Source organism: Lytechinus variegatus, chromosome 11, assembly GCF_018143015.1.
Source record: "Lytechinus variegatus isolate NC3 chromosome 11, Lvar_3.0, whole genome shotgun sequence".
In the NCBI taxonomy this organism is placed as follows: domain Eukaryota; kingdom Metazoa; phylum Echinodermata; class Echinoidea; order Temnopleuroida; family Toxopneustidae; genus Lytechinus; species Lytechinus variegatus.
Window position 1 is genome coordinate 19,347,228 of NC_054750.1, and position 27,395 is coordinate 19,374,622.

General features: G+C 36.0%; 1 protein-coding gene across 1 annotated transcript in view; it reads left to right on the top strand.

The window, feature by feature from the left end:
- Positions 1–19,176, top strand: part of LOC121423475 (EF-hand calcium-binding domain-containing protein 14-like) — a 37,576-nt gene extending 18,400 nt beyond the window's left edge. The window contains exons 4-12 of the mRNA XM_041618822.1: positions 876–988; positions 1,247–1,372; positions 3,029–3,130; positions 3,962–4,144; positions 4,538–4,774; positions 6,053–6,190; positions 7,425–7,683; positions 16,851–16,928; positions 18,505–19,176. Of these exons, the coding sequence (XP_041474756.1) occupies positions 876–988; positions 1,247–1,372; positions 3,029–3,130; positions 3,962–4,144; positions 4,538–4,774; positions 6,053–6,190; positions 7,425–7,683; positions 16,851–16,921 (1,229 nt within the window). The 3' untranslated portion in view covers positions 16,922–16,928; positions 18,505–19,176. The remainder of the gene's footprint in view (positions 1–875; positions 989–1,246; positions 1,373–3,028; positions 3,131–3,961; positions 4,145–4,537; positions 4,775–6,052; positions 6,191–7,424; positions 7,684–16,850; positions 16,929–18,504) is intronic.
- Positions 19,177–27,395: the final 8,219 nt, after the last annotated feature.

Below are 27,395 nucleotides of genomic sequence, written 5' to 3' on the forward strand. Positions count from 1 at the left end.
CTAGATGCGCTTCAAAAGGACTTTGAATAGTATTACCCTGGCTCTAGCCCCGCAGCTTTTTACAGCGCAGTGGTATTTTAAGGAATAAATTCCTGCCAGGTACCAATTCATCTCACTTGGGTTGAGTGCAGCACAATGTGGACAAATTTCTTGCTGAAGGAAATTACACCATGGCTGGGATTTTAACCTAGTCTGCAGGCACAGACCCTGATTGGAACTTTGATCAACAAGTGTGCCTCCACGCAAAGACTAGCACATAGAGAGCTTTCAGTACACAAGGCATGAGTAGGCTGCACATTCAAACCCTTAACTCGAGTGAAGGTTTTGCCCAGCAGACTAATTTGAACCCACGACCCTCTGTTTCGAAGTCAGAAGACCAATCCACTGAGCCACAAAGCTCCACAAGAAAAATAAAAGGTTACTGTCGAGATGATGCTTTGGGCTATGGACACTACATCATAAGTCAAGAAATATGTCTTTCTAGCAACAATCCACAAGCATCCGTTTTTCATCAATAATCCCTGCCAATTGAATCATAAACAAAGCCGATCATTAGCACCTGTACAGCAGGATTTAAAGGCACTGAGCATCTTGTACACTTATGTACACCAGCTTTCCCCACAACTCTTATTTTTTCTAGAATGAAAGTACCCATTAGTGATATGAAGATGCTTGCAAGATCCCTGTATACAGACTCAGCTCTGACATTGATATGGTAATGCACCTCAATTCAAATTCTGCCATCGAAGATACTAATTCATTGTGTTTTGTAAAATGTTATTCAAGCGCCTTGAGCCCCCCTAATAGGGTGGATATGTTTGCGCATTATAAATGTCTTATTATTATTATTATGTATTTTTCCTCTTCCTCTACAGTTGAGATTAAAGCTGACAGTGCTTCATCACAAGAGAAGACTATTGTTAGCCTAGAAACTGGGCTGGAAAGATTGGGCTCTTTCCCAGAAAAAGTAGATATTGCAGATATCAAAGTAAGTAAAAGCCTTGTTGACATGGGCGCACTTTATACACGATCTGTAGATTAAGGTAGATTAAGGCTGCTTGGAATGCTATGAATCCAGTGACTGGGTTTAATAATTGTGAAGCGCTTTGAACAGTCGTAGATTGATAAAGCGCTATATAAATGCCAATTTTGTATTATTATTATTTTTAAAAATTCTTTACTTCTCCATTGAGATATTTAGATATTTGTAATGTGTTAACTCACCTCTCTGTCCTTATGCATACAGATTAATATATTAAACAAGTCTTTGAGTGATGTACAAAAAAGACAAGATGAACTGGATTCATTAAAAACTAGGATAGAAAGTCTTGAGGGTAAAGCATCGTCTACATCAGCAGCTGAGCTTCAACAGGTCAGTTAATATCATTGTCATTGTGGCATCATCATCATCATCATTCATGTAATTTGAATCAGTAAAATGCATATAATGTGAATCATCATCTTTATCATTATCATCAAACTAAAAAATCATTATCATAATCAGCATCACCATATTCTTAATCATCATTACCATCATCATCATTATCATCATCATCACCATCATTATCATCATCGTCGTCATCACCACCACCATCGTCATCATCACCATCATCATCATCATCACCACCATCATCATCATCACCACCATTGCATCATCACCATTATCATCGTCGTCATCATCACCATCATCATCATCTTCATCATCATCATCTTCTTCATCATCATCATCATCACCCTCATCATCATCACCCTCATCATCACCCTCATCATCATCAGCATCATCATTATCACTATCATTGTCATCACCATCATCATCACCACCACCACCTTTGTCATCATCATCATCGACATCATCGTTATCATCATCATCACGGTCATCAACATCATCGTCATCATTCATGTAATTTGAATCGGTATCATGCATGTAATGTGAATCATCATTATCATCAAACTCAAAATCATCACTTCTTAATCATCATTACCATCATATTACCATAATCATCATCATTTTTACCTTAATCATCATCATCATTGTCTTAATCATCATTATCATCAGCAGAAGACTCATTGTTTCACAATTATGTTGTTGTTAACTATATATTTTTCATTTTCAAAAGCTGTTAAAGGACAAGTCCACCCCAACAAAAACTTGATTTGAATAAAAAGAGAAAAATTCAACAAGCATAACACTGAAAATTTCATCAAAATCGGATGTAAAATAAGAAAGTTATGGCATTTTAAAGTTTCGCTTATTTTCAACAAAATAGTTATATGAACGAGCCAGTTACATCCAAATGAGAGAGTTGATGACGTCACTCACTCACTATTTCTTTTGTATTTTATTATATGAAATATGATATATTCTAATTTTCTCCTCATTGTCCTGTGAAACAAAGTTTTATTTTGCCCTGAACACGTGGAATTCCATTAGTTTAACATTTTGTGCTTCAGGCAAGGAGGTCCTAATCGTCAAATTCGTAAAAATTGAAATATTGTATAATTCAAACAATAAAAAACAAAAGAAATAGTGAGTGAGTGACATCATCTTCTCTCTCATTTGGATGTAACTGGCTTGTTCATATAACTATTTTGTTGAAAATAAGCGAAACTTTGAAATGTCATAACTTTCTTATTTTACATCCGATTTTGATGAAATTTTCAGCATTGTGCTTGTCTGATTTTTCTCTATTGATTCAAATCAACATTTTTCTGAGGTGGACTTGACCTTTAATGTTTGAAATATGTATGGGGTCTTTAAATGTACATGTAATTGTATTCATTAACAATTCTGCAATTTGGCTGTTGATAAACATTGTATTGAATTGATATTGATGTGAAAGGGGGACAAGTGACAAAGATCGCAAGATCTGACATATGCATCACATTTGACCATTTCAAGTAAAAAATAATCATACTTTTCTATGATTTTATTATTAGAGTTAAGAGAAAAAAGGATATTTTTGTCAATTGATAAAGTAAAAAGAGGTGGACTTTATTCTTCTTCTCTTTTTTGTTTGTCATCTTCCAGAATGTTGCTGAGCTGGGCAGTGAAATTGAGGATCTAAAAGGAAAACATGACGAGCAGGAAATGAAAATAGCGGGTTATGAACAAAAGATAACAGAATTAACGGTGAGATAGCATCATTCTTCTCAAATAATAAATTTCCTTCATTCTAGAAAGTGAAAGGTCTGAGGGTGTTTCAAAGGAATTAAAGGGTATTGCAAAGAAATGTGATTGCAGTAGATGGATGGAGTGCTGCGGTCTGGGGCCTAACTCTCTCCTTTTGAAACAGAGTTGTGGATTCCAACGCCAGCGGTGGCCTAATTTCCTTATAACAAGAAATTGGTTCACATTGTGCTGCACTCAAGAGCTGAGGTGAATTGGTACCCAGAAGGATTAATTCCTTGAATGCACCAAGTGCCTTTGGCAGCTGGAAGTATAGCCGGGGTAAAATACATTGTGCCATTGAATAGACTACTAGATAATTAGCACCTCATAAATGCTATTATTTGTAATATTATGGAAATTTTCAAAGATTAGATTCTTGCATTCATCCCGTGTTTTTTGCGTGATTAAAATTTATATTATTTGCACATTATTAAAAAAAATGACAGCAGGAATGGTTGTACCTTTAGCTGCGAGAAGCAGCACGGAGGTCAGTGTAACGAATTTTCAATAAATTGCAGGAATTATGATTTGTTGTGGGATACTTGCTTGCAGGTTTTATTGGAATGTTATATAAGAGTCTGAAAATTGATCTTAACTAAGGCTGGCCAATCAGACTCACATTTCTTCATTCCTTCAATAATGTTTCATGCACTTCATCTTATCATTTTTGATTTCTTAAAATGAAAATGTACTTCTGATGTCTGGATATCTTGAATTTTCTGTTCCACAGTGTCAGAATTCGTTTTTTTTTTTTTTACTTAGGAATTCTGTTTTAACTCTACCTTTATACAGAGTGAAGTAAATACTTTAAAGAGCCAAGTAGCCCTTTTACAAAATCCACCCAGCACTCCACCAAGCCCGGAGGTAGCCCCACCCACCACATCAAGTGCCACTACCAGACAGTCTACCCCAGCAGAACCTGCAACAGGCTCAGGCAGCTCTATATCAGATCCACATTTTATTGAAGTTAAAGAGGTACATGTATACAATTAAACTTCATCTATTGATGTATATTGATTCCATTAAAGTAATCATTCATCAGTAGTGTAATATTTCAAGAAATGTTTAGAAGAATATTTCAATTGCATTTTTATAACATGTTAATATGGCTTTTCTCAGTAATACTGTACTCTTCTACTTGGGAGCCCTCCGCTCCCCTTTCTTCATCTTTGACTCTATCTCTCTATCCATTTTTCTTTCTTTTTTTTTATTATTTCTTCCTTTCTTCTTTATTTTGTTTTTCTTTCTAGCTCCCTCTCTCTCTCTTTTTTATTGTCTCTTTCTATCCATCTTGTTATAATGTAGCTCCTCGTGATTCATACTTTTCTGGATTTCTAATAACTCTCTCTTTTTTTTTTGTTCGTTTAGGAGATCTCAAGAATATGGGCTGCAGTCCATGAAGTTCAGAGCACTGCTTCCAATCTATCAAGAGAGCATGATGAAGTAGTTTCCTCATTGTCTCAGTTTAGACAAATTTTACAGAACAGTTCAGTTAACACTCATTCTCCTGTACCAACGGTGGCGAGCCATTCGAGCTCTTCACCACAAAGTATTCAGACTGGCCAGTTTGACCTGGCACAAATGAAAGCAGATATTGAACTTCTGGTAAGTATAGAATTTGTAATTGAAGGCCCAGCTTTTATACTATTATTAATGTTTATTTCTCTCAAATGATGATTAATGATGCTTGTAATTTTTTCTTGGGAGAATGACTGGAACAATATCAAATAATAAGCAAAATAAAACAAGTATTTATGAATCAACTGTTTATTCAAATTAATTCACATCTCCATTGAGCTCAAATCATCAAGCATGAATTTATAACACTGTGACAACAGTGAACATCATTTGATGCGTTTCCAATGTACATGCTAAATTATGCATAATTAATGCATGAAATCTACATAAACCATGGTTTGAAACAATGTATTCAACACCACCTTTTTGAATTCAGAGCCCCGTCTTACAAAGAGTTATGATTGATCCAATCAATCGTAACTGTATGGAAATCCATCAGTGCCATAATTTTTTCTACAGGAAATGTGCACAATGTCCTTTGTAAACAAAAAAGAAGCACAGTGAATTTTCAAGAAATCAATGAATGCATGAATATACACCATTGATGGAAAATATTTTGAATGAACATGCAGAACAGATGTTGACGTTGCTGGCCATCCATAGTTGTGATTGATTGGATCAATTGCAACTCTTTGTAAGATGGGGCCCAGGACTGAGTGTCTGATTGATCCAATCCCTCTCTGATACTACTTCATATTTTATATGTTCTTCTCGTTTTATGTTCTGATAATGATATTGATCTCTATGTAAATGATAACTGTTAAATGGTAATGATTATAATAATATAGCATAATAATACATGTTGTGACAATATTTTTATATACAGTGACAATAATGATATAATTTATAATTATACAATTTACAGTGCCCTATGCCTTATTTTCCATATGTCAGATGTCTTACATTAGCCTTAGAATTATATTTTAAAAACATAATTCCATATTTATTTCTCAATGTGAACCTTCCACTTTGCGATTTAATTTCATATCTCAATTTCAACCTTTTTCACAACTTATAGATTTGTTTATTGAATTTAGTGCACGTATTTCAGTTATCATTACCATATTATTATAGCTTTTGCAATTTATTTTGTAACGTGCTCTCATCTATAATTACCTTGTAAGTGCAATATACCAACATCAATTTAAATTAATAGTTACTTTACATTATTTGATTATTTCATTTCACCTGTGTAACTATGAAATTTATGTTTGCATTGTAATCTTTGTTTGTATCAGTCTCCCGACTGTTTTAACAAGGAAGTATTTTGTACAATAAACCGAAATGAATGAATGAATATTGCAGAAGGAGGAATACAATAAGAGCATTGCATCAATGCCGGTAACAGACATCGTTCCTGTAGGAGACTCCAGCAGTTTAAATACAACAGGGATGCATTCATTAACTGAGAGGGTGACACAATTAGAGGAGAGAGTCAATGAGGTAGGTAGTCATACATACAGTGGATGATAGTGAATAAACTAAAACTAAATGACAATAAAACTGAATTTTTTGTTGTGGCCTCTATTTTATAACTTGCGCAATCTTCCAAATGTTCAACTTGATGTTGATGGTACACTCATTAGACCATCAGAAAAAATACGAAACCTCGGTGTCATATTTGATTCCCGCATGTCAATGTCGTACCATATCTCTCATATCTGTAGCACAGTCACTTTTTATTTAAGGAACATTTCTAGAATCAGAAGGTTTATTGACCAGTCTGCCTGTCACAATGCTGTTCGTTCATTTGGTTCTGTCTCGTATTGATTATTGCAATGGGCTCCTTTCTACAATTCCCTCGAATCAATTAGTCCATGTTCAACGACTACAAAATTGGGCAGCACGATTAATTTTACAGGTTTCCCGGGATCATCCTTCCCAACCACTCTTTAATTCTCTTCACTGGCTTCCTTTTAAACAGAGAATTACGTTCAAATTACTCTTGATTGTCTACAAAACACTGAATAAACAGGCTCCACAGTATTTAAGTAACTGCTTGAATCTTTATACACCAACTAGAGCTCTTAGATCGGCCAGTGATCACCTTCGCCTCACATATTCATTAACTCGTACATTAGCTGACCTTTTACGGTATCGGCTTCAAAATCCTGGAATGACCTGCCACTAATAATTAGACAGTCTCCATCATTCAAAAAGTCATTAAAAACTCATCTTTTTCATACTTTGTAGTTTTTTATATATTACATCTTATTAATTCATTGTAAGTGCTTTGGGCCTAATGGGAAAAGCACAGTACAAATAATAAATAATAATAATAATAATAGACGTTGGTCCTTTTTTGTAAGTGTTTCATGTTTCAAGTGGTCAGGGAAATTTAACGACTGATTTGCTCTGAGCCAATCAGATGCAAGGATATGAAATAGTGAAAATCACTGACCATTTATGCCTCTGCCCACCAAAGATAGTGATTATGTTTATATATATGTATATGTATGTATGTATTTGTGTATGTGTCATTGTAATAGTATCAGTTGATACTCAAAGGAAGAAGGATATTCCATTATAAAATGAAGAAAAACAAATTCAGAGAGGCTCTCTGAAATACATGTACTTGCTTAGGTGAATGTTGGACACTCTTTATGCATGTTCGATGCAGAATGAGTATGTTCCACATCATTGATAACCATATTTCCGTATTTTCTTGCCTTTTCAGCTCAAACCAGTAGACAGCAAGCCTGATCTACTGAACATCAATGTGACCAACAGCATGCAGATGCTACTAGAACGCTCACTACAACAGTTCAAGGATGAGAACATTGCCGATGTCACTGCGCTTCAGGAAGGTCTAAAGGCCACAAACTCGTTTGATGACGAGGTTGGGGGTAGGATTGCATCAATTCAGGACCAGATCAGTTTATTACAAAGAGAGACCTGCAAATGTACAACATCCACGACTTCCTCACCAGCAGAAGGTCAGTATGATTAAGGATATCATTACATGTAGCTCGATTTGTTTTTTATTACAAACAGTGCGAGAGATGGCAACTATTCTTATTTTTTGTCTCACCTGCATAGCAGAGTGAGACTAAAGGCGCCGCTTTTCCGACGGCGGCAGCGTCAACATCAAATCTTAACCTGAGGTTAAGTTTTGAAATGACATCATAACTTAAAAAGTATATGGACCTATTTCATAAAACTTGGCCATAAGGTTAATCAAGTATTACTGAACATCCTTTTTCAAGAGTTTCATGTCACATGACCAAGGTCAAAGGTCATTTAGGGTCAATGAACTAAGACCATGTTGGGGGAATCAACATCAAAATCTTAACCTGAGGTTAAGTTTTTGAAATGTCATCATAACTTAGAAAATATATGGACCTAGTTCATTAAACTCGGACATAAGGTCAATCATGTATCACCAAACATCCTACGTGAGTTTCATGTCACATGACCAAGGTCAAAGGTCATTTAGGGTCAATGAACTTTGGCCGATTTGGGGGTATCTGTTGAATTACAATCAAAACTTTAAAAGTTTTTGGATCTGATTCATGAAACTTGGACATAATAGTAATCAAGTATCACTGAACATCCTGTGTAAGTTTCAGGTCACATGATCAAGGTCAAAGGTAGTCCACCTCCTGGACTGTTGTTATTTTGTACGACACGACTACCAAACACCCAGCACACTACAACCCCATAACACTTTCAGTACACGCATACACACACCCTGAATAGTCATATGAAACAACAGTCCAGTGAATCTTGGCAAGTTCCCCGTCAGATTCAAGGGAACTGATATTCCGCCCACTGAGCCCAGTCTCCCTCGCTCTCGATTCCGATTGGTCGACAAACCCTGTCAATCAGAACGGCGTTCTCCTCGGTGCCATTACGTAACTACAAGTGACAGTTTTGGGGGACGGTGTTCCCAGTCTTATTTCAAGGATATTTTTTAATTAACTCACATTAATAAAATTTATAAATCTATTTTACGAATATTCGTCACACAATCTCTGTAAAATATTCTTTAAAAATATTTGTAAATATGAAAATTATTTTTGGTTGAGTATCTTTTGAACGATTTTATATGATAAAGAAATAAAATTATTGATACATCATGGAAAAAAATTACACCATGTACATGTGCATGCTACATAGCTGTTGTTGTACTCGTATATACAACGCATGCTTGCATCGTTTGTTTTCGGATCGTTTACTTGTACTACTCAAGGTTTATTCTTTAATATTTTGGCGTTATCTTCTGTTTATCAAGTCGATCTACTCATTGACCGTTTAGATACATGTAGTTGACTTTCTTAGCCATTTTCTGTTACAAGAATGATGGCTGACTACCGTGCCCGTGGAGATCGCCATAACGAGTCAGAGAAAGTCGTGGGGAGAGCTATCGAAGAGACATCACGTCGTCTTGGTCTCCAATTCAAGAGTGAACAGGTCACAGCATTGTCGTCATTTTTGCGAGGACATGATTCCTTTTTAGTTTGCCAACTGGCTTTGGAAAAAGTGTGATTTTCCAAGCAGCACCGATCTGTAAATAAATACATACATAATATAAATACATAAAATAAATACATAATGTATAGTCAATACATACACACTCCCATACATACATATAATTATGTTGGGGGGGGGGTGGAAATCATGTTAAATTAAAAGCACTGCACGAAAGATTTCTGTCTCATAATTAAATCAACAAATCAAACATCCAGACCCTGTTCATCATCCCGAGATCACTGTAGTATTAATTGACTTATTGTTAGGTTTAAAGGACAAGTCCACCTCAACAAAAACTTGATTTGAATAAAAAGAGAAAAATTCAACAAGAGTTGATGACATCACTCACTCACTATTTCTTTTGTATTTTATTATATGAAATATTAAATATTTTTATTTTCTCATCATTGTCATGTAAAATGAAGTTTCATTCCTCCCTATAAACACGTGGAATTCCATTATTTTAACATTTTGTGCTTCTGGCAAGGAGGTCCTAATTGTCAAATTCGTATAAATTGAAATATTGTATAATTCAAACAATAAAAACAAAAGAAATAGTGAGTGAATGACGTCATCGACTCTCTCATTTGGAGGTAACTGGCTCGTTCATATAACTATTTTGTTGAAAATAAGCAAAACTTTGAAATGTCATAACTTTCTTATTTTACATCCGATTTTGGTGAAATTTTCAGCATTGTGCTTGTCTGATTTTTCTCTATTGATTCAAATCAACATTTTTCTAAGGTGGACTTGACCTTTAATGCTACTCCCCGGGAAAATTGATGTAGATCTACATACATTACACGTCAGAGAACTCTTATCAACCATCAACCATATGGAAGAACAAAAACTGCTTTGAACTCATTTTGGAATTCCAAAATTGCCAATATGTCAAAAATCTTATTTCAGAGCTTGCAAAATGTCTTTAATTAATCTTTTGTTTACTTTCTAGTTTATCATTGTAAATATATTTGTATTATTCTCGTTTTTTATGTTTGTTTTTATCAATATTTTTGCTACAATGTTTTATCATTTTATACTTCATCTTATATTATTTTTGTTTTGTATGTATGTTTGTTTATCATCATTACATCATTACGTTGCTGTAAGATATCTTCCTTTGATTTATATTACTTTCATCAAATGGCCCTTTCACAAGCTCTTCTATTTGGGTCCCAAACCTTTTATGTTATATTCTCTTTGCCAAACTTTGTAGGCCTACTATATTTGTATCACTTGATTGGTTTGAATCACTCATCACTTATAACTTAATAAGATCAACATAACCCATAATTCATTACACTGGAGAAAATCTTTATTTTTGGTATTATCAAACTGTCGTAATATACCATATTTATTATTTGATTATTTTCAAAGGAAAGTGGAAGACAACTTTTCTAGACGTCTGTTTTTAAATAAGGGCTTAAAGGGCTTAAAGTCAGATTGGTCTAGAATCTAGTCCTAAACTTTGGGATTTTTAACTTCACTCAGACTCAGGCTATATCGACATGATCGATATAAAAACATATTTTTATTTTGACGAGTTACTAAGTACGAGACAGCATGGGCACATGAACTTGACTAACGTAGTTAGATCTACTCGTTGTACTTACTCGAGAAGGTGGAGTTCCTGGAGAAAAAGCAATTTTACGTTTGCTTCTTTCATTAGCTTCCCTTCCTACATTCAGCCTGTTGGGGATAGTCTTTAATGGTGTAGAAATGGAAGATGACAGGTTGTGATATATGATTACGTTTTGTTGACTCGTATCGATCCCTAAGTTCCTGGCAAAGTTCAATGGACTTGTGCACATTCCGTACTTTTGTCACGCATCTGTCGCAAATACAGTCGGAAGAATTGGACGAAATATCTCCAAAAATTTCTTGCAATTGTTCTTGAAATCCAGCTCTAGCAACTTTCACAGACTGTATCCTTAAGGGGGTATCTCACTGGGCTTGAAACTAGTTCGCGACTAGTTCGCGACTACAAATTTTGCTAGTTGCAGAGACGTCTCCGCGACATCTCTGAGACGTCTCATGAAAATTACAGAGTCTCCGAGGAGTCGCAAAAAGATTAAACATGTTTAATATTTTTGGAGACTGTTTCTAGTCTCCGCGACGTCTCCGAGAAGTCTCCATCAGTTGCTGCGACGTCTCGGAGACTAATGATATCTGCGACTGCTGAGACGTCGCCGCGATGTCTCCGCGATGTCTCAGAGACGTCTCAGAGACATCGCGAAGACCTGCTGGAGATCCCAAAAAATTATAATACATTGCAGAGACGTCTTAGCGACACTTCTTCACACTGTTTGACCCACTTCAGAAACCACGTGACTGAACGCGTGCTGATATCCCTCCTCCTGCTCCAAGTCAGGTGTATGATCTTTCAAACCTTACATTGAGACGTCTCCTTGGTGAGAGCGCCATTTTTGTCTCCGAGACGTCTCCGCGACTGCAGCGACTGATAAGTTGGAGACTGTCGCGGCGACGTCTCCGTTGGTGAGATAGGGCCTTTACATAACTTTTACAAGTTACCAGTTGCAAGTCACAAACAATACACCATCTCAGGGGCGGATCCAGCCTTCGCCAATTGGGGGGGGGCCGGAATTTTTTTTCAGCCACATTTTCCCCGATCGGCCACTCAAAGTTAATTTTTGTTTGTTTCTTTGAAGGGGTAGTCCTAATAGTCACTAAGTTAAATATATATATATATATATTCATATAATATCATAAGCCTTATTTCAAGTGCGAGCGCGAAGCGCGAGCAGAAAATTTTTAAGATATGTTTTGATTTGATAAAAAAAAGGATCTGTTAACGGCAGCTTGTTAGCCATGAAGACGTTACATATTTCAACTATCAAATAATGCGAGCGCAAAGAGCGAGCTGAAATTTTGACATTTTTACCTGAAGAATGAAAAAGGATAAGTATATATCTAATTAATTGATGCGAGCACGAAGTGCGAGCAGAAAAATTCGAGATTTAAACCTAAAATTGAGACTCTCTTTTTATATTATTTCAATCATGAAAAGGATGAGTAATTGGAAATCATCCTATATCAATAATGCGAGCGCAAAGAGCGAGCAGAAATTTGGACATTTTTATCTGAAGAATGAAAAAGGATAAGTATATATCTAATTGATTGATGCGAGCACGAAGTGCGAGCAGAAAAAATCGAGATTTAAACCTAAAAAATGAGACTCTCTATTCATATTTTTTTAATCATGAAAAGGATGAGTAATTGAAAATCATCCTACATTAATAATGCGAGCGCAAAGAGCGAGCAGAATTTTTTTTTTTTTTTTACTTATTTTTGATATACGTTATGATCTGATAGACGGGATCTGTTAACGGCTGCTTGTAGGCCATGAAGACGTTACATATGTTAAGTGATGCGAGCGCGAAGCGCGAGCTAAAAACTTCGAGATTTAAACCCAAAAGTGGAACACTCTATTCATATTTTTAAATCATGAAAAGGATGAGTAATTGGAAATCAACGTACATTAATAATGCGAGCGCGAAGCGCGAGCTGAAAATTTTTGACATTTCTAACTGAAGAATGGAAATTCTAAGCTTTTTTTTGGAATCATGAAAAGGATAAGTATATAACTAAACAATTGATGCGAGCGTGAAGCGCGAGCGGAAAAAAATAATGCGAGAGCAAATCGCCAGCAAACAATTATTGATATTGTGATCTGAAACTGGATAATGATTTAGATAGAGAACCAGCTGCGCATCTGAAGAATGTGCACTCGCATGTTGTAGATTTCGATCGTGACCTAGAATTTGGTATTCTAAATATCTTTCTTATGAAAATCAGTAAAGCGAGCGCAAAGCGCGAGCTAAGAAATATATGATATTCTGATCTGAAAAAGGGTCAATTTAAGCTATGTATTTCAAGCACTTTGTGGGAAAATTGTGAGGTGGATATGGATCACAGTTAAAAAAAAGAGCTGATATGTTTCATTATTATTACTTTGAGTTTTGACATAGGACCGGGACATTCTATAAAGACATTATGTCATAATATGAAAATGATGACTATCTTCCTATTTCGCTTCCAATGCATGAGAGCGCGAAACTATACCTGAAAAACTGGACATTTAAAGCAATTTGTAATTATGAATATGATGCATGAGTTAATATCTTTCAAAAATCAATGCGAGCAGAAATTTTTGATAAACTGTCATCAAATGGGGATTTTAAGTAGTTTGTTTTAGAATTGATATTGAGATATACATAACTCACCAATGAAACATGAAAATGCGATCGTGCAGCGCTAGCTGATACGTTTTGGCAATCAGACTTGAAAAGGGATATTTTGATAACTTTATGGAATACACGAAAATAAAAGGTACCTGACAAACAAATATTGCGAGCGTGCAGCGCAAGCAGAAATTGTTAATATTCAGACCACAGTAAAACATAAATTTTTACAGAGCACTTTCTTAAATTCAATTTGTAAATCAAACAAAATAATGAAAGTTCAATTTCCGACCTGAAATATGTTTGTGTATATTGACTTCAAAATTTGATATTCTAAGCTCAATATTTAGCTAAAAGGCAATGCGAGCGCGAAGCGCGAGAGAAAATTTTACATCCCAACATGAACAATTTTAAAAATTATTTTCCAAGTCATCCCCCATCTTATTTTATTCACTCGTCTTCCTCCTCTTACGTTTCCCCTTCTTTTTTTTCCTCTCTTTTCCCTTTTTTTCTTTCTTTCCCCTTTTTTCTTTCTTTTTGCTCCCCTCTGGCCCCCCTGGATCCGCCTATGCCATCTTTTGGTAGCCATTATGCTTTTCTCCAATCCAAACTCACGTGCATTGTTTATGTTCATTGTACCAATGGTACTGTATACTGTGCACACAGTACAGGACATGCCCTCGCCCTGCGAGGTCAATGCGCTAGCTTGCGTTCAAACATACTTGAATATTCATGTGCTCCTTGCGCAATATCTGCGAGGGGCGGTCGTAACCTCTGGGTCAGACAAAGGTCACAACTTCATTATCTTCCCTCTCTCTGCCGAGATGGCCTGGACGATTTTTTTTTCGGGGAAAGTGAATCAGTGGGTAAGGTGAATCACTGGGGGTAAGTGAATCAGTGGAGGGCGCGGGCCCGGGCGTGTGTGTGTTGGTTATGGTTTGCCCAATCAGTAAAAATCGTCCAGGACGTGGACTAGGTCAAAGGCCATTTAGGGTCAATGAACTTAGGCCGAATGGGGGGGGGAATTTGTTGAATTACCATCATAGCTTTGAAAGTATGTTGGTCTAGTTCATAAATCTTGGACATAAGAGTAATCAAATATCACTGAACATCCTGTGCGCATTTTACGTCACATGACCAAGGTCAGAGGTCAATGAACTTTGGCCATAATGGGGGTATCTGTTGAATTACCATCATAACTTTGCAAGTTTATTGATCTGACTTTTGAAACTTGGACATAAGAGTAATCAAGTATCATTAATACCCTGTGCAAGTTTCAGGTCACATGATCAAGGGGAAAGGTCATCTGAGGTCGATGAATTTTGGCCACATTGGGGGTATTTGTTGAATTACCAACCTATCTCTGTAAGTGTATTGGTCTAGTTCATAAAACATGGAAATAAGAGTAACCAAGTGTCACTGAACATCTTGTGCGAGTTGTAGTAGTTTTCAAAGTCAGCAATGCTACTATGTTGAATCGCGTGATGCAGGTGAGACGGCCAGAAGCATTCGACTTGTTTAATTAACCCTATCTAGGCCAGGGTACATGTATTTTGTCAGATCTCAGTCGTCGTTGGCACACAGGTTGTCTGGGACATAATCTACAAAATGAGATATTAAGTTTTTTTATGCAATTTGCTATTAAGTGATTATGCTAGTTTGTGCATAAGTATATGCAAAATCATCCTTTTTCCTCAAACTCCCTGCATAAAGCTCAGAATTTTTCTAATATTTGGTATAGAAACTCTTTATCATATTCTTAGCAAATGTACGTGAAAAAATTGAGATGTCAGATCAAGTTATTATGTATTATATTGTTTTTTTGCAATTTCTTATGTATTTCTTGTTTTACCTTTTGTTTTTCATTGTTTCTTTCGATGAACTGTGTTGAGGACTCTTTTGCGATCATATACAGCATATAATGAATTCATTTAGACCAGCAAAACTAAAAATAATCATACATTTATGATTTTTGGTTGAAAACTCAATTTGCATTGACTTTGTACACAAAATGACATTTCTTAGCAATTTTTTTTTCTTCAAACATTCACTTACAAAATGTTGCGTAATTTCGGAACTGCATACCAGGGCGTCGCACAATTGGTATTAAAATATGCGCAAGACTGGAAAGTAAAAAGTCAGAATTGTTGAGGGGGGGGGGGCTCTGAGGCCCAACAACTCCCCCCCCATGCGGCTTAGATAGGGTCGAAATACTACAGGTTTGATGAAAAGCACATTTTGTCCAAAGTGTTTTTTTAAATACAGATTGCTATATAAAGTAAGGACTGTAGGACTGTATAATAGACATCAGAAACCATGTACAAAAAGTAACTATCGATTGTAAATATTTGAAGTGTGTATTATAAGCAATTAGAGAACCAAAACACGGTACAGTATAGGCTGCGCTAAACAATTTTATTGTATGATGGTGGGCCCAAAGTCTGCTCACCTTACAATTTGAGTTAAGATTTAAAATGAATTTCTTCTTATTTCTCCAAAATCTTATGGTTAATAATGTTCCTTGTATTATTATGAGTAAGTGTACCAAATTTCTCTTTAAAAAATGAAAGAAAATATAGGATTTTCTTGAAAAAAATCTCGGGCAGTCATTTTCAGATTGAAAAAAAAAATGGTACCCCATGTCTGCGCACTCATTCACTTTGCACATGATTCTGGGATTTTGATGATAAAGGCTGTATTTTGAGTCCGTCACATGAAATGCCCCGAAATCATTATTTTTCCACCATTTTGAGTCAGATTTTTTTATGAATATCTGTCTATGTATTGCATGTGTAAATTTCATGCTCGTTGCGCATCCTCTTTTAATACTAGAATCGCGCAGATCCGCGGGTGCGCAGACTCGGGAGACCGCGTAGACATGGGGGAACTGGCCATATGAATATTATTATGATTATTGTCTCTCTTAATATGCAAAACTGCCTGACAGTATGTGTGTGTTGTTTATTTGCATGCATACAGTGTGCACATATTCTTATATTAGATACCAAGGAGAATGTAAATTGAGAGATTTAAGAAATAAGTGTGCATTTAACCTTTCATGTTCAAGCTCAAATATAAGCTACCGCAATTTCCTCGTAGGCGGCGGAAGCGGGGGGGGGGGGACGGGACAGGTCCCCCAAAAAATTTGAGGTGGGGGGGGTTAGTTCGTAACCTTTTTTTTTTTGCTTGTCAATTTTGTTTCCTGCGTCCCCCCCCCCTAAATTCTGGTGGACCCCCTTAAAATGTCTCTTGTCCCCCCCTATAATTTACGTTGATGACCTTTTTTTTCCTTTTCTTTTTTTTTTTTGTTTGCTTGTCAAATTTTTTTACATGTGTCCATCACAAAATTTCAGGCAGACCCCCTCTAATTTTTTGGGCTTCCGCCGCCAATGAATTTCCTTATTTTCTTTTTCTCCTCCATGATATAGGAGCTTTACCACTCATCACACCATCGAGTACAACATCTCCAGAAGAAAGAAGAACAGGTGGCAGCAGATAAAACCAGGGTAATTGTTCTTAAACTGCTCCCTCTATTTTCTGTTCCGTCTTCCGTATGGTCTCATCACAGTTATTCTACAACCAGTTTGTCTACTTCCCATTTTGTTTTAATTGCCATCTAGCCCATTGGACACTCTATGTTATTTCTAGTTAGGCTTCATCCATTTCATGTAATATCTGCTTAGTCCAATACAACCTAGTCTCTGTGGTTAATATACAAATAATGAATGTTTATGAGTGCAATGGACAGAATACTTCATTAGGTGACAGATGAAATGATCCATTCAACAAGGCGTAGCCTTCTGTCCATTGCACGAATGAAAAAAAAATCATTATTTGGTTTATATGACACCTAAAAATTGATTTTTTTTTTCATATGAAATTTATGAATTTCGATGCAAAACTTGCTCATGCAGTGCAAGTTTGGTCTGTTTATTGTTACGTCATTACAACATGCGCACTGCTGGTGCCTGCAGCTGCAGTCTCGGTGCGCGAGTGCAATGGACAAAATCGTATGGATCCAAAATTGCACGGTTGATGACGTCATTGCAAAATTGGTTGAATGAACGATATCAAACAACCAATCAAATCACAAGGATGTATCTAGGTGTCATATAACTAATAATAATTATACTTGCTTATATAGCACTTAAAGGGGAAGGTCCAGGCTGGAAATATGTATATCTCAATAAATAGAGTAAAATTCACAGAGCAAAATGATGAAAATTTGATCAAAATTGGATAACAAAATAAAAGTAATTGAATATTGAACATTAGGTTTATTCAGAATGTTTTTACCAAGAAATAAAACAATAGGATTGACAACTGATTAAGTGCATTAGATATTTATTGCCACAACTTATTTCATCATACTGGAGACACATCATTTACACATGTATGAATAAATGAAACATTTATGATTTAATCTAATATAAGAAAAAAGGAAAGTGGGGATGTGACATCATCAGCCCACCTAATGAATATTCATGATGATGTGCATATAACTGTTTTCACAAAATATTGATAAACTTTAAGATTCAATAACTTTGTAATTTGTTACCCGATTTTGGTGAAATTTTCAGCATTTTTCTCTGCAAATTTTACTCTATTTATCAAGATACAAATATTTTCGGCCCAGACCATCCCTTTAACACTTATTTTATCAGAAGTCTCTATAAAAGCGCTCTACAGTAAAGCAACATAATTAACCTGGCTTTAGCAGAGCAGCTGTTATGCGCTCATGCATTTCAAGGAAGAAATTTCTGCCACGTACCCATTAACATGTACCTCACCTGTGTAGAGTGCAGCATAATGTGGGTAAATTTCTTGCTGAAAGAAAATATGGCATTATCGGGATTCGAAACCATGTCCCTCGGGTTGAAAGACGAGAGTTGTAACCACTAGTCTGTTTATGAACCCCCCAAAAAGTGGCCAGGGGATATATGAGATTGATGGGGGTGTTTTATATCAAATATTCTGTTGAGTTGATAAGTGCAAAAAAGAATACTACCACTTCTACATGTACATGTACTTGGTTTTCATAGTCCCAATTCAAAATTGCTTTTTTTATTCATGTTTTCTTAGATCAGCCGATTAAACAATACCTCTTCGAAGACTTTGCATCAACTCTATGAAGAAGTTCAGCGTAAGAGATCAGTTTGGCTTCGAGCACGGAGAGTGGATCTTTTCAAAGGAGTTCATTTTGTAACAATTTTTATGATCCTGGATAGACGATGAATGATGAGTGCCCATGCAATTGTGGAAGAAACTTGATGAAAAAGAACATCATGATGTCAAGATTATCCGAAGGTTTGAAATTGTTGTTTGGGATGGGAATGTCATTTTATGGCCAGGAGATGTGATTATGAAGTGACAGCCATGTACATTGTATTACTGACTACAATCTTTGGTAATTACACCAAGCACGGAACCGGAGGCCAATGTTTTTGGATTTGTTGATGGACTCTCTGTGAGAATGAATGTGCACAGCGAAGAAAGAACCAAATAGAGATTCAACGCTGAGTTTATCAATATGCTTGGTTTGTGAGGATCGGGATTCAGTGAAATCCCAAGATGAACAACTCTGCACACTATTTCTTGTGATTTATTTTTGATTTGCAGATGGTTTAGTTTCCGGCAGGGGGTTAAAGTGGATATGAATATAATCTTTAGGTTTTGAGGTGTATTTTTGGTATATTCTACGCATAACATTAAAATCATGAATGATCGCTCGGAGTGTGTTCCATAGGCCATTTGGTGTGGCATGTAATTATCAACATTTATTTATGGATCAAATTTGCATTAATATGATGAAATCCAAACATTGATATTCCATAAGTCATTAATCATATCAAATAAATCTTCATTCTCAGATGAATTATGCGGAAACAAATTTTGGTTAAATGCAAATTTTCCTTTGGATATTTTGCATAAGCTGCTCTGATGATGATGATGTGAAGCATGTGTGTTTACCATTTACTTTGATTTGTATGAGTATCTCAAATGAAATTGCAATTCATGATGGTAATAATTGGCTTTTATATAGCACGATATCGATCTTCGACTGCTCAAAGCGCTTCACAATTATTATGAACCGGTCACTGGATTCATAGCTTTTTTAGCAGCATGTTAGGCGCACACTTGCTAAACCAACCACAATGACGGTTGTTTCCTACTGGTTTCCTAACATCTAATTCACAAGAGGACCTGATTGGATTTATACCTGTATCTCTTTCTCTATTGGTGATAATGGGGTCTGTTGCAGAAAGAGTTGCAATCAATTGCAAATCTAAAATTCATGCGCAACTTGATTTTCAACCAATCAACAGCGTGCATTTGGGACTCGCGATTGATTTTTTTTTACTTGCGTTTAAACGCAACTCTTTCTGCAACGGACCCCTGGTCAGATAATATGAAAGAAAATGTGAAACACGCAAAGAGATGCAGATTTCTGATTGTGAGAAAAATAGCAATATCAACCATCTACAAGGAGTCATTTAAGTTTGTCCATTTAAACCTTGGTGGGCAATTTCATCAAGGTTCTTTTTTTTTGTAAGTTACTTTAATATGCATGATTACACATGACTGGTGACCTTTTCTTAAAACGAGGTCGTACCCCAAATTTGTTGCCTTCTTAAGATTATAAGAATGCATTTCCTCTGACAGTAATCAAAATGTGAATGATGTTGAGTTGTTAATTCAGAAAAATTAGAATTTTAATCTATAAAGAGTGGATTTAAACTTGAGCCAGTGGCAATAAAAATTCAGTCTGATTTTATAGCATGATCAAAGGAGCCAGCAGGTGCATATAAAGTAATATACAACATATATGAATAACTTTATAAAACCCTGCATATGTCTCTACTTATCACACTGGATTATAAGCTACATGTATACAATGATCAGGGGAGTGTTTCACAAAGATTTAAGTATGACTTAGAGTCGCACTTAAATGTCTAGTTGCGCGCAGTATAAAAGGCATGACAGCATTGGTCAGATCAAGCCAAGAGGACGCGCACTACTGCGTATTGATCAATAAGATTGCGCGTTGCATATAATGTACGCGTCGACATTTAATTGCGACCTAAGTCATACTTAAATCTTTGTGAAACACCCCCCTGGTAAATGTGTATTAATAGAAATCTGAGTTTTCGTCAAAGGTTAAACCTGTATTTGGAATATTGATTTGAATTGATTTTATCTGAAATAAATAAATATGTGATTTTCCTATTGAAGATTGTGGTAATTTCAATTTTGTTTACTAGCAATTATGTTAACAACTTGAAAATCATGAGCTTAGCAATGATTTTGTTTTTTGGTCCTCCCATTAATAATTTACATTAAGAATAAGAAATGGTTTCGAATGAGATTATTATTCATAATTTGTTGTTTTTAATACATGAACTTATTGGTGTGTGATGAATAAAGTATAGAAGTGGTATATTGTTTACAATATCTCTATAGACAAACTTAGTTTCAAATTCTTAATATTACTATGTTCAGTTGTCATTTAATTTTTTTTCAAAGCTATGCATAACATTTTCTTTCATGAATATATTATTCAAATGTATTACATGTACTTTTAGCTCGTGTATGTGTATGCAAGTTAATTTTGCAGGGTAAATTGGCTTTTCAAGCCTGCTTTGAAAATGGCAGTAGCAGAGCGTCATTAAAAATCTAAATGAGTATGTCTGTGTGGGAAATCACATGTAGATTATATCGGAAAGGAAAGGCAATTTCAAAAATTTTATCAGTAATAGCAACAACAGTCATGATTTCTGTTTCAATCATTATTTTGATGTGAACTGTTGCCAATGATCGGGTTGTCGAAATATAATTCACTGCAATTCACAACATGTATTATTGTTTGTGACAGTTCAGCTCTAGGTGTTACATGTAGAAGTCAGGTGAAGATCAATTATTTTTAAGATATTCATCATCGCAGTGAATTCAATAGAGTTGAACTATGCTCGGTTTTCTCGCGAAGCGGTTGAAACTTGTAGGTAGAGTCATGATGTTTCGTTGGCTGCTGTTCAACTTTGTCAAGTGTGTGTGTCTTTTTGCGAGCTTGGTTGACGGCTCGGTGTGGTGTCGTCGGCGATGGTCTGTTCGTTGGTGGAGCCGTTACCCATGTCTGCAATACGACACACACACACACACCGACGTACAACAACTTCCCACGCTTTCGGCGGGATCCCTCTGACGTCCACATACATGCTATAACCTTCGCCCTCGCATCAACGTCTCCATCACTTGACAAAGTTAAGCAGCAGCCAACGGAATGTCGTGACTCTAAATGTTTCAACCGCTTCGCGAGACAACTGAGTATAGTTCATCTCTATTCAGATGAATTATCTTTGACGTTGATTGTGAATAAGTTATTTTATACTTCATGTGTATAATTCAAAAGAATACACAACAAACAAAAACAAAGTAGATGTAAATTCCCATAAAAATGTAAAAATACAATATTCTTGACTTGTACAGGATTTCTTGTGTATATTACCTAAAAATGTAAATACGGCAGTCAGTATTGAATCATAGCAATTTTCTGCTAGTTTGAAACGTCTTTCGGGTGTGGGTAAACAATTCTGTGACATAATTTGATCAAAGTTGCCATAGATACAGTAATGAATATTCTGTAGTGCTGGGAATGCATTTTGGAGAAGTTTTCTACAATGTTAGTGCATGTATGTAACACTAGTTAATAGAATGTAAAATCCAATTGATTTACAAGATTGCTACATTTTCAAATTAGTAGTTATCAACATGTACATCATTAATATTAAACTATGTAGAGCCTGATCATTTTCGTTCTTTAATGAATATTTAAATAGGAATTACTTTGTATTAATTATTTGTAGCATCTATGGGTTGTAACGAAATTATATTTTTGTATATCATGTTGAAATGCTTGTTTACCATGGACCTTTAGCCAAAAATAGATAACTTGATTATTAGTTATATAAAGTGAAACATATCGTAAATGATTGAAAGTAAGATGTATCTTCCAATTATTTTTTTTCACTATTGAATAATTCATTTTCTTTTATATTGATCCCCTCCCCCATCAATTTAGCAGAAGAAAATCCTTTTAAAGAAAACAAGTCTGACAAGCAAACAGTTTCCTATTTTGAAAATATTTTTACACTGCCTTTGTTTAAATGCCAAATCATAAAGAAAAATGACATCGAGAATCTCACATTATATTGTTTTTGTAATAAGAGGCATGTAGCATATTTATTATTTGGCCTCATGGTTTTAGAAGTTTACAGTAGCATAATGCCAGTTTAATTTTTAGAGAAGTGCCAATGTCCACTAGTATTCTCTCTGTCAGTATACATTTGATACCCTGGGGGTGTTTCACAAAGATTTAAGAATGACTTAGGGGGTGTTGCAAGAAAATATTTGCAATCAATTGCAAATATTCTGTTGCAAATTTACAACTGACAGATCAACGTTAGCTGTAGCAAATCAGATTAAACTTCTTGTTTGAAGGATCAAATTAGCAATCAATCACTATGCAATTAACTGCATGACATAAGATTGATTTAGGGACCAAAAATTGACTTGCAATTGATTGCAAGTTTCTTGCAACACCCCATGAATGTCTCACTGAAATGCCGAAGCATACATGATATGCAACGCGCCATCTTGTTGATTGACACTCAGTAGTGCGCCTCCTTGTGGTATGATCTGACCAATGCGGTCAAGCCTTTTATACTGCACACAATTAGGCATTTAAGTGCGACTCTTTAGTCATACTTAAAGGGGAATGAAACCTTTGGAACAAATAGGCTTGTGTAGAAACAGAAAAATCAAAGAATAAGAATAAAGAAAGTTTGAGAAAAATCGGACAAATAGTGAGGAAGTTATGAGCATTTGAATATTGCAATCACTAATGCTATGGTGATCCTCACTTTGGCAATGCGACAAGGATGTGTGATGTCACTGATGAACAACTTTCCCTTTGGTGGACTATAAAATACCCTCAAAATGTCTCTTTTTGCTTTTTCTTATGATACAAACTCTTTATCCATGATGTATTCTTAAAAAATATGTATTACATGCCCTCATGTAAACAGAACACATTATTTATGGATAGATGTGATAAAAGAGGCAATTCTAGTGAAATATATACCAAAGTAATGGGAGAGTTGTTCACAAGTGACATCACACATCTTTGTCGCATTGCCAATTTGCTATCTCCATAGCATTAGTGATCGCAATATTCAAATGCTCATAACTTTCTCATTATTTGTCCGATTTTTCTCAAACTTTCGTTGATCTGTTTCTTTGATTTTTCTGTTTTCACACAAGCTATCTTGTTCCAATGGTGTCATTCTCCTTTAAATCTTTGTGAAACACCCCCCTGGTATAGTTCAGGTTCACTCGCTGGAAGATATGCAAGGTAATGTCGCACCTGCTTTAGTGGCATCCTGTATAGGACCATCCATCTATACAGACCACTCGGTCTGTTGCCCCTTGACTGATTTTTCTGCGTTGAAACATGTATTAGAAACCCGTCTACACCACCTACTCGTAAAGATTGCATTTCCCCTCTCCCTTGGGGGGTCCTTAAGAATTGTTTGACTATATTTTAGTTTATGAATACTGTATCATTTACTGCAGCCATTGAACAAACATATGGAATGTTTATTTGCTTCCATGACATTTGCTCGGGCGACAACTGCTCCGAAGGAAAATTCGCACATGAATAAACCCCAATGATTATTTTTACATTATTTTGAACCAAAAACTCTATACAATCGTAACTCTAACCCTATGGCCCGTATTCTGAAGTCAGGTTTAACTTAGACCATGGTCTAACTCTGTGCTAAAATTATGGGAAGCCAAGAGTGTCAAAATTTTTATTAAGTTGTATGTTTCTTATGTTTACTCTGCTCTTTCCTGATTCATCGATGGTGAAGGCAATCATCTATTTATACTTCCTAGACAATTTATGAATGATTTGAGAGCTAAATGAGCTGAAATATGGTATCTCTACTGTTAGTGATTTATGCAACAAGTGGCTATCCATACTTAAACCACAACTTTAAACCTGAGTTTAAGTTAAACCCGACTTCAGAATACGGGCCTATGTCTTCTGAGATATGAAGACTGGAGCAAATGTGGTGTCACAGTTTATCATAGCTAGCAAACTCAATTCAAATGATGTCCCGGGGGGGGGGGGGGGACTTCCATTCATGAGTGGATACCATGCGCGACCATGGGGTCTCGAAAAGCACCCTAAACACGTAATTTTCATATTCTGAAAATGCACCCCTTAACAAGTATTGGCGTGTGAAACCCTACCCTGAACAAGTCTTGGAAACAAAACGATACTCTTGGCAAATATTCCCTGAAACAAACCCCTAAACAAGTACAGGAATGTTTTATTGTTACGGGTCCTTCGGTCACTGGCTTTACCTTATTTGGTTTTGTACGACCCCACCTTCTACACCTCGCGCAAATCGGACTCTAAACACGAAGTGTTGGGGCAAAAAGGACATCCTTTATAATACATTTTAATTTTGTTTTATCATCCCCGCAAAGTCGACCCTAAACACGTAATTTTCCTAGCGAAATATATAGATACCCTTTTTTCATTATTTTAGTGTTTTTGACACCCTTATCACGTTACGTACGTACGTAACGTGCCCTATCGTGAAAAAGACATCCTTTTTACGTGTTTTTTTTTGGTCGCGCATGGTATCCACTCGTCAATGTAAGTGGCCCCCCCCCCCCCCCCCCCCGGAATGATGTACTGCAAAATAGTCTAAGGTCCATGTAGTTGGTGTCTGTGGTCCGCAAGTGCTCTGTAAATTTACATCAAAATGTTAAATTATTTCAATACTTAATATATCATAGATATTGTGTATTACATGTATATAACATACTAGTATGTAGATAGGTACACTTTGACCAGACACGGCAATTTCATTTCTTACCATAGAGTTGAGGTATGATGTAATAAATTCTTAAGAAATTACTTGAGTGCTTCTTTCATGTCTACTTATTGTTTTTCATTCTTGATATGTGATAGATATTATTGCCGCATATGGCATTTATCTACATTTTCCACTCTCCACCCAGGTGAAGTAAATGGGTACTCACTTGGAATAAAGTCCTAGAAGGCTTGAGCACCCAATCAGGGTTGCCATGCTAAAGCTTGGATAATGGTATGCTGTGCTTAGAAACTTTGCTCTCCATAAATTTTGCATTTCCCCCCACTATTTGTATCTACTGAAATTGGAAAGGATTCGGATGTCGAGGGTGTGAATTATAGTGTTTTTATCATAGGTTCCGCAAGTACACTCACTATGCTGCTGGCAGATGGTCAGATTTTTGCGAGAGGCATTTATTTTGATTGATTTTCACTCTTTGGGACCGCACTGGAAATGTTTTGCACTGTTGAAATACATCTACTACCCAGTAGATGCCTTGTGTGCTACACTACAAATCTAATATCCATATTTCAAATTTTGCAATTAACCGAACCTATGATATCCATGATATCATAGGGTCAGTGTTGTACAAATGGGAACGAGCCATAATTATATGTAGTATTAGTAATCCAGGGACCACGTCTTAGAGTTGCGATCGATCCAATCAACCACAACTATGGATCGGAAAGCAAGCAACATCAACAATTACAAAGTACATTTGTTAAAATATTTTCTACCTGTGGTGAATATTCATACTTTCATCTTTTTCTTGAAAAATCAATGTGCTTTTCCATGTTAACAGAGGACAGATTTCCTATTAAAATAAATGACATTGATGGATTCTATATACTAGTAGTGGAGATTGATTGGATCAATTGTAGTTCTTTGTAAGACGGGGCCAAGGTTTTAGATCAAGTTTAGTCCCGGTGGGTGTTTCATAAAGCTGTTCGTAAGTTAAGAGCGACTTTACGAACGACTGGTGATCCTTTCTAAAGCGCTAAATAATCACCAATGAACATTTAATGGTGATAATCACATACAAGAAAGGATCAACAGTTGTTTTTAAAGATGTTCTTAACTTACGAACATCTTTATGAAACGGCCCACGGACAACAGGGATTGCAGGAATCACCTCGTACAGACAGAAATCTCCCTAATCCCCTCTCAGTGCTTAAAGGAAACCAAAACCCAAGAAGAGAATCAATCTTATTGGAAAGAGTAAAATGCGAGGAACAATTTACAAAAAGTTTCATCAAAATCGGTTATGAAATAAGCAATTTATGGAAGATTAAATAGTCTTGTACTTTCTATGTAGATCCTCAAATTGGCAAATGTGCTTCAACATGGCTCATTTTGTGGACAACTCTCCATTTGTTTTGTACACATATTTTCCCCTTTATTTTACATATTTCACATTATCTCCTCCTGACCTTGACATATATGGTGTGGATTATATTTTCCCATTAAAAATATGTTGTGCTCAGGAGGCAAGATGCAACTTGAAAGATGAGGAAAATCTGAAAATTTGTGTACAAAACAAATGGAGAGTTGTCCACAAAATCAGCCATTTTGAAGCACATCAAGAGTTTTCAAACTCCCATAACTTGCTTATTTCATAACCGATTTTGATGAAACATTTTAAAAATTGTTCCTTTCATTTTACTCTTTCCAATAAGATTGCCTCTCTTCTTGGGTTTTGGTTTCCTTTAACTTTCTTCAGTGCATCCTCCTCCCTCAACCCAACCCTCCTTCACCACTTGATTCTTCAGTTGCCCCTTTCCCCTCTGACCAGCCACTCAATCTCCCTTCTCAAAAACATATCAAATCCCTCCTCTACACTTGACCAAACCAACATAATCTGTACACCTTTGCCATTCAATCCACCATCTCTTCCCACCCAACATCTGCATCAAAACATTAGCCTTCTTCCTATCCATCAGCTTCACGCCACCGATCGTTCTCATCATAGATCGGTCAGTAGAGCAGGAGTGTCGGATTCCGGTGACCCGCGTTTGATTCCTACTTGGT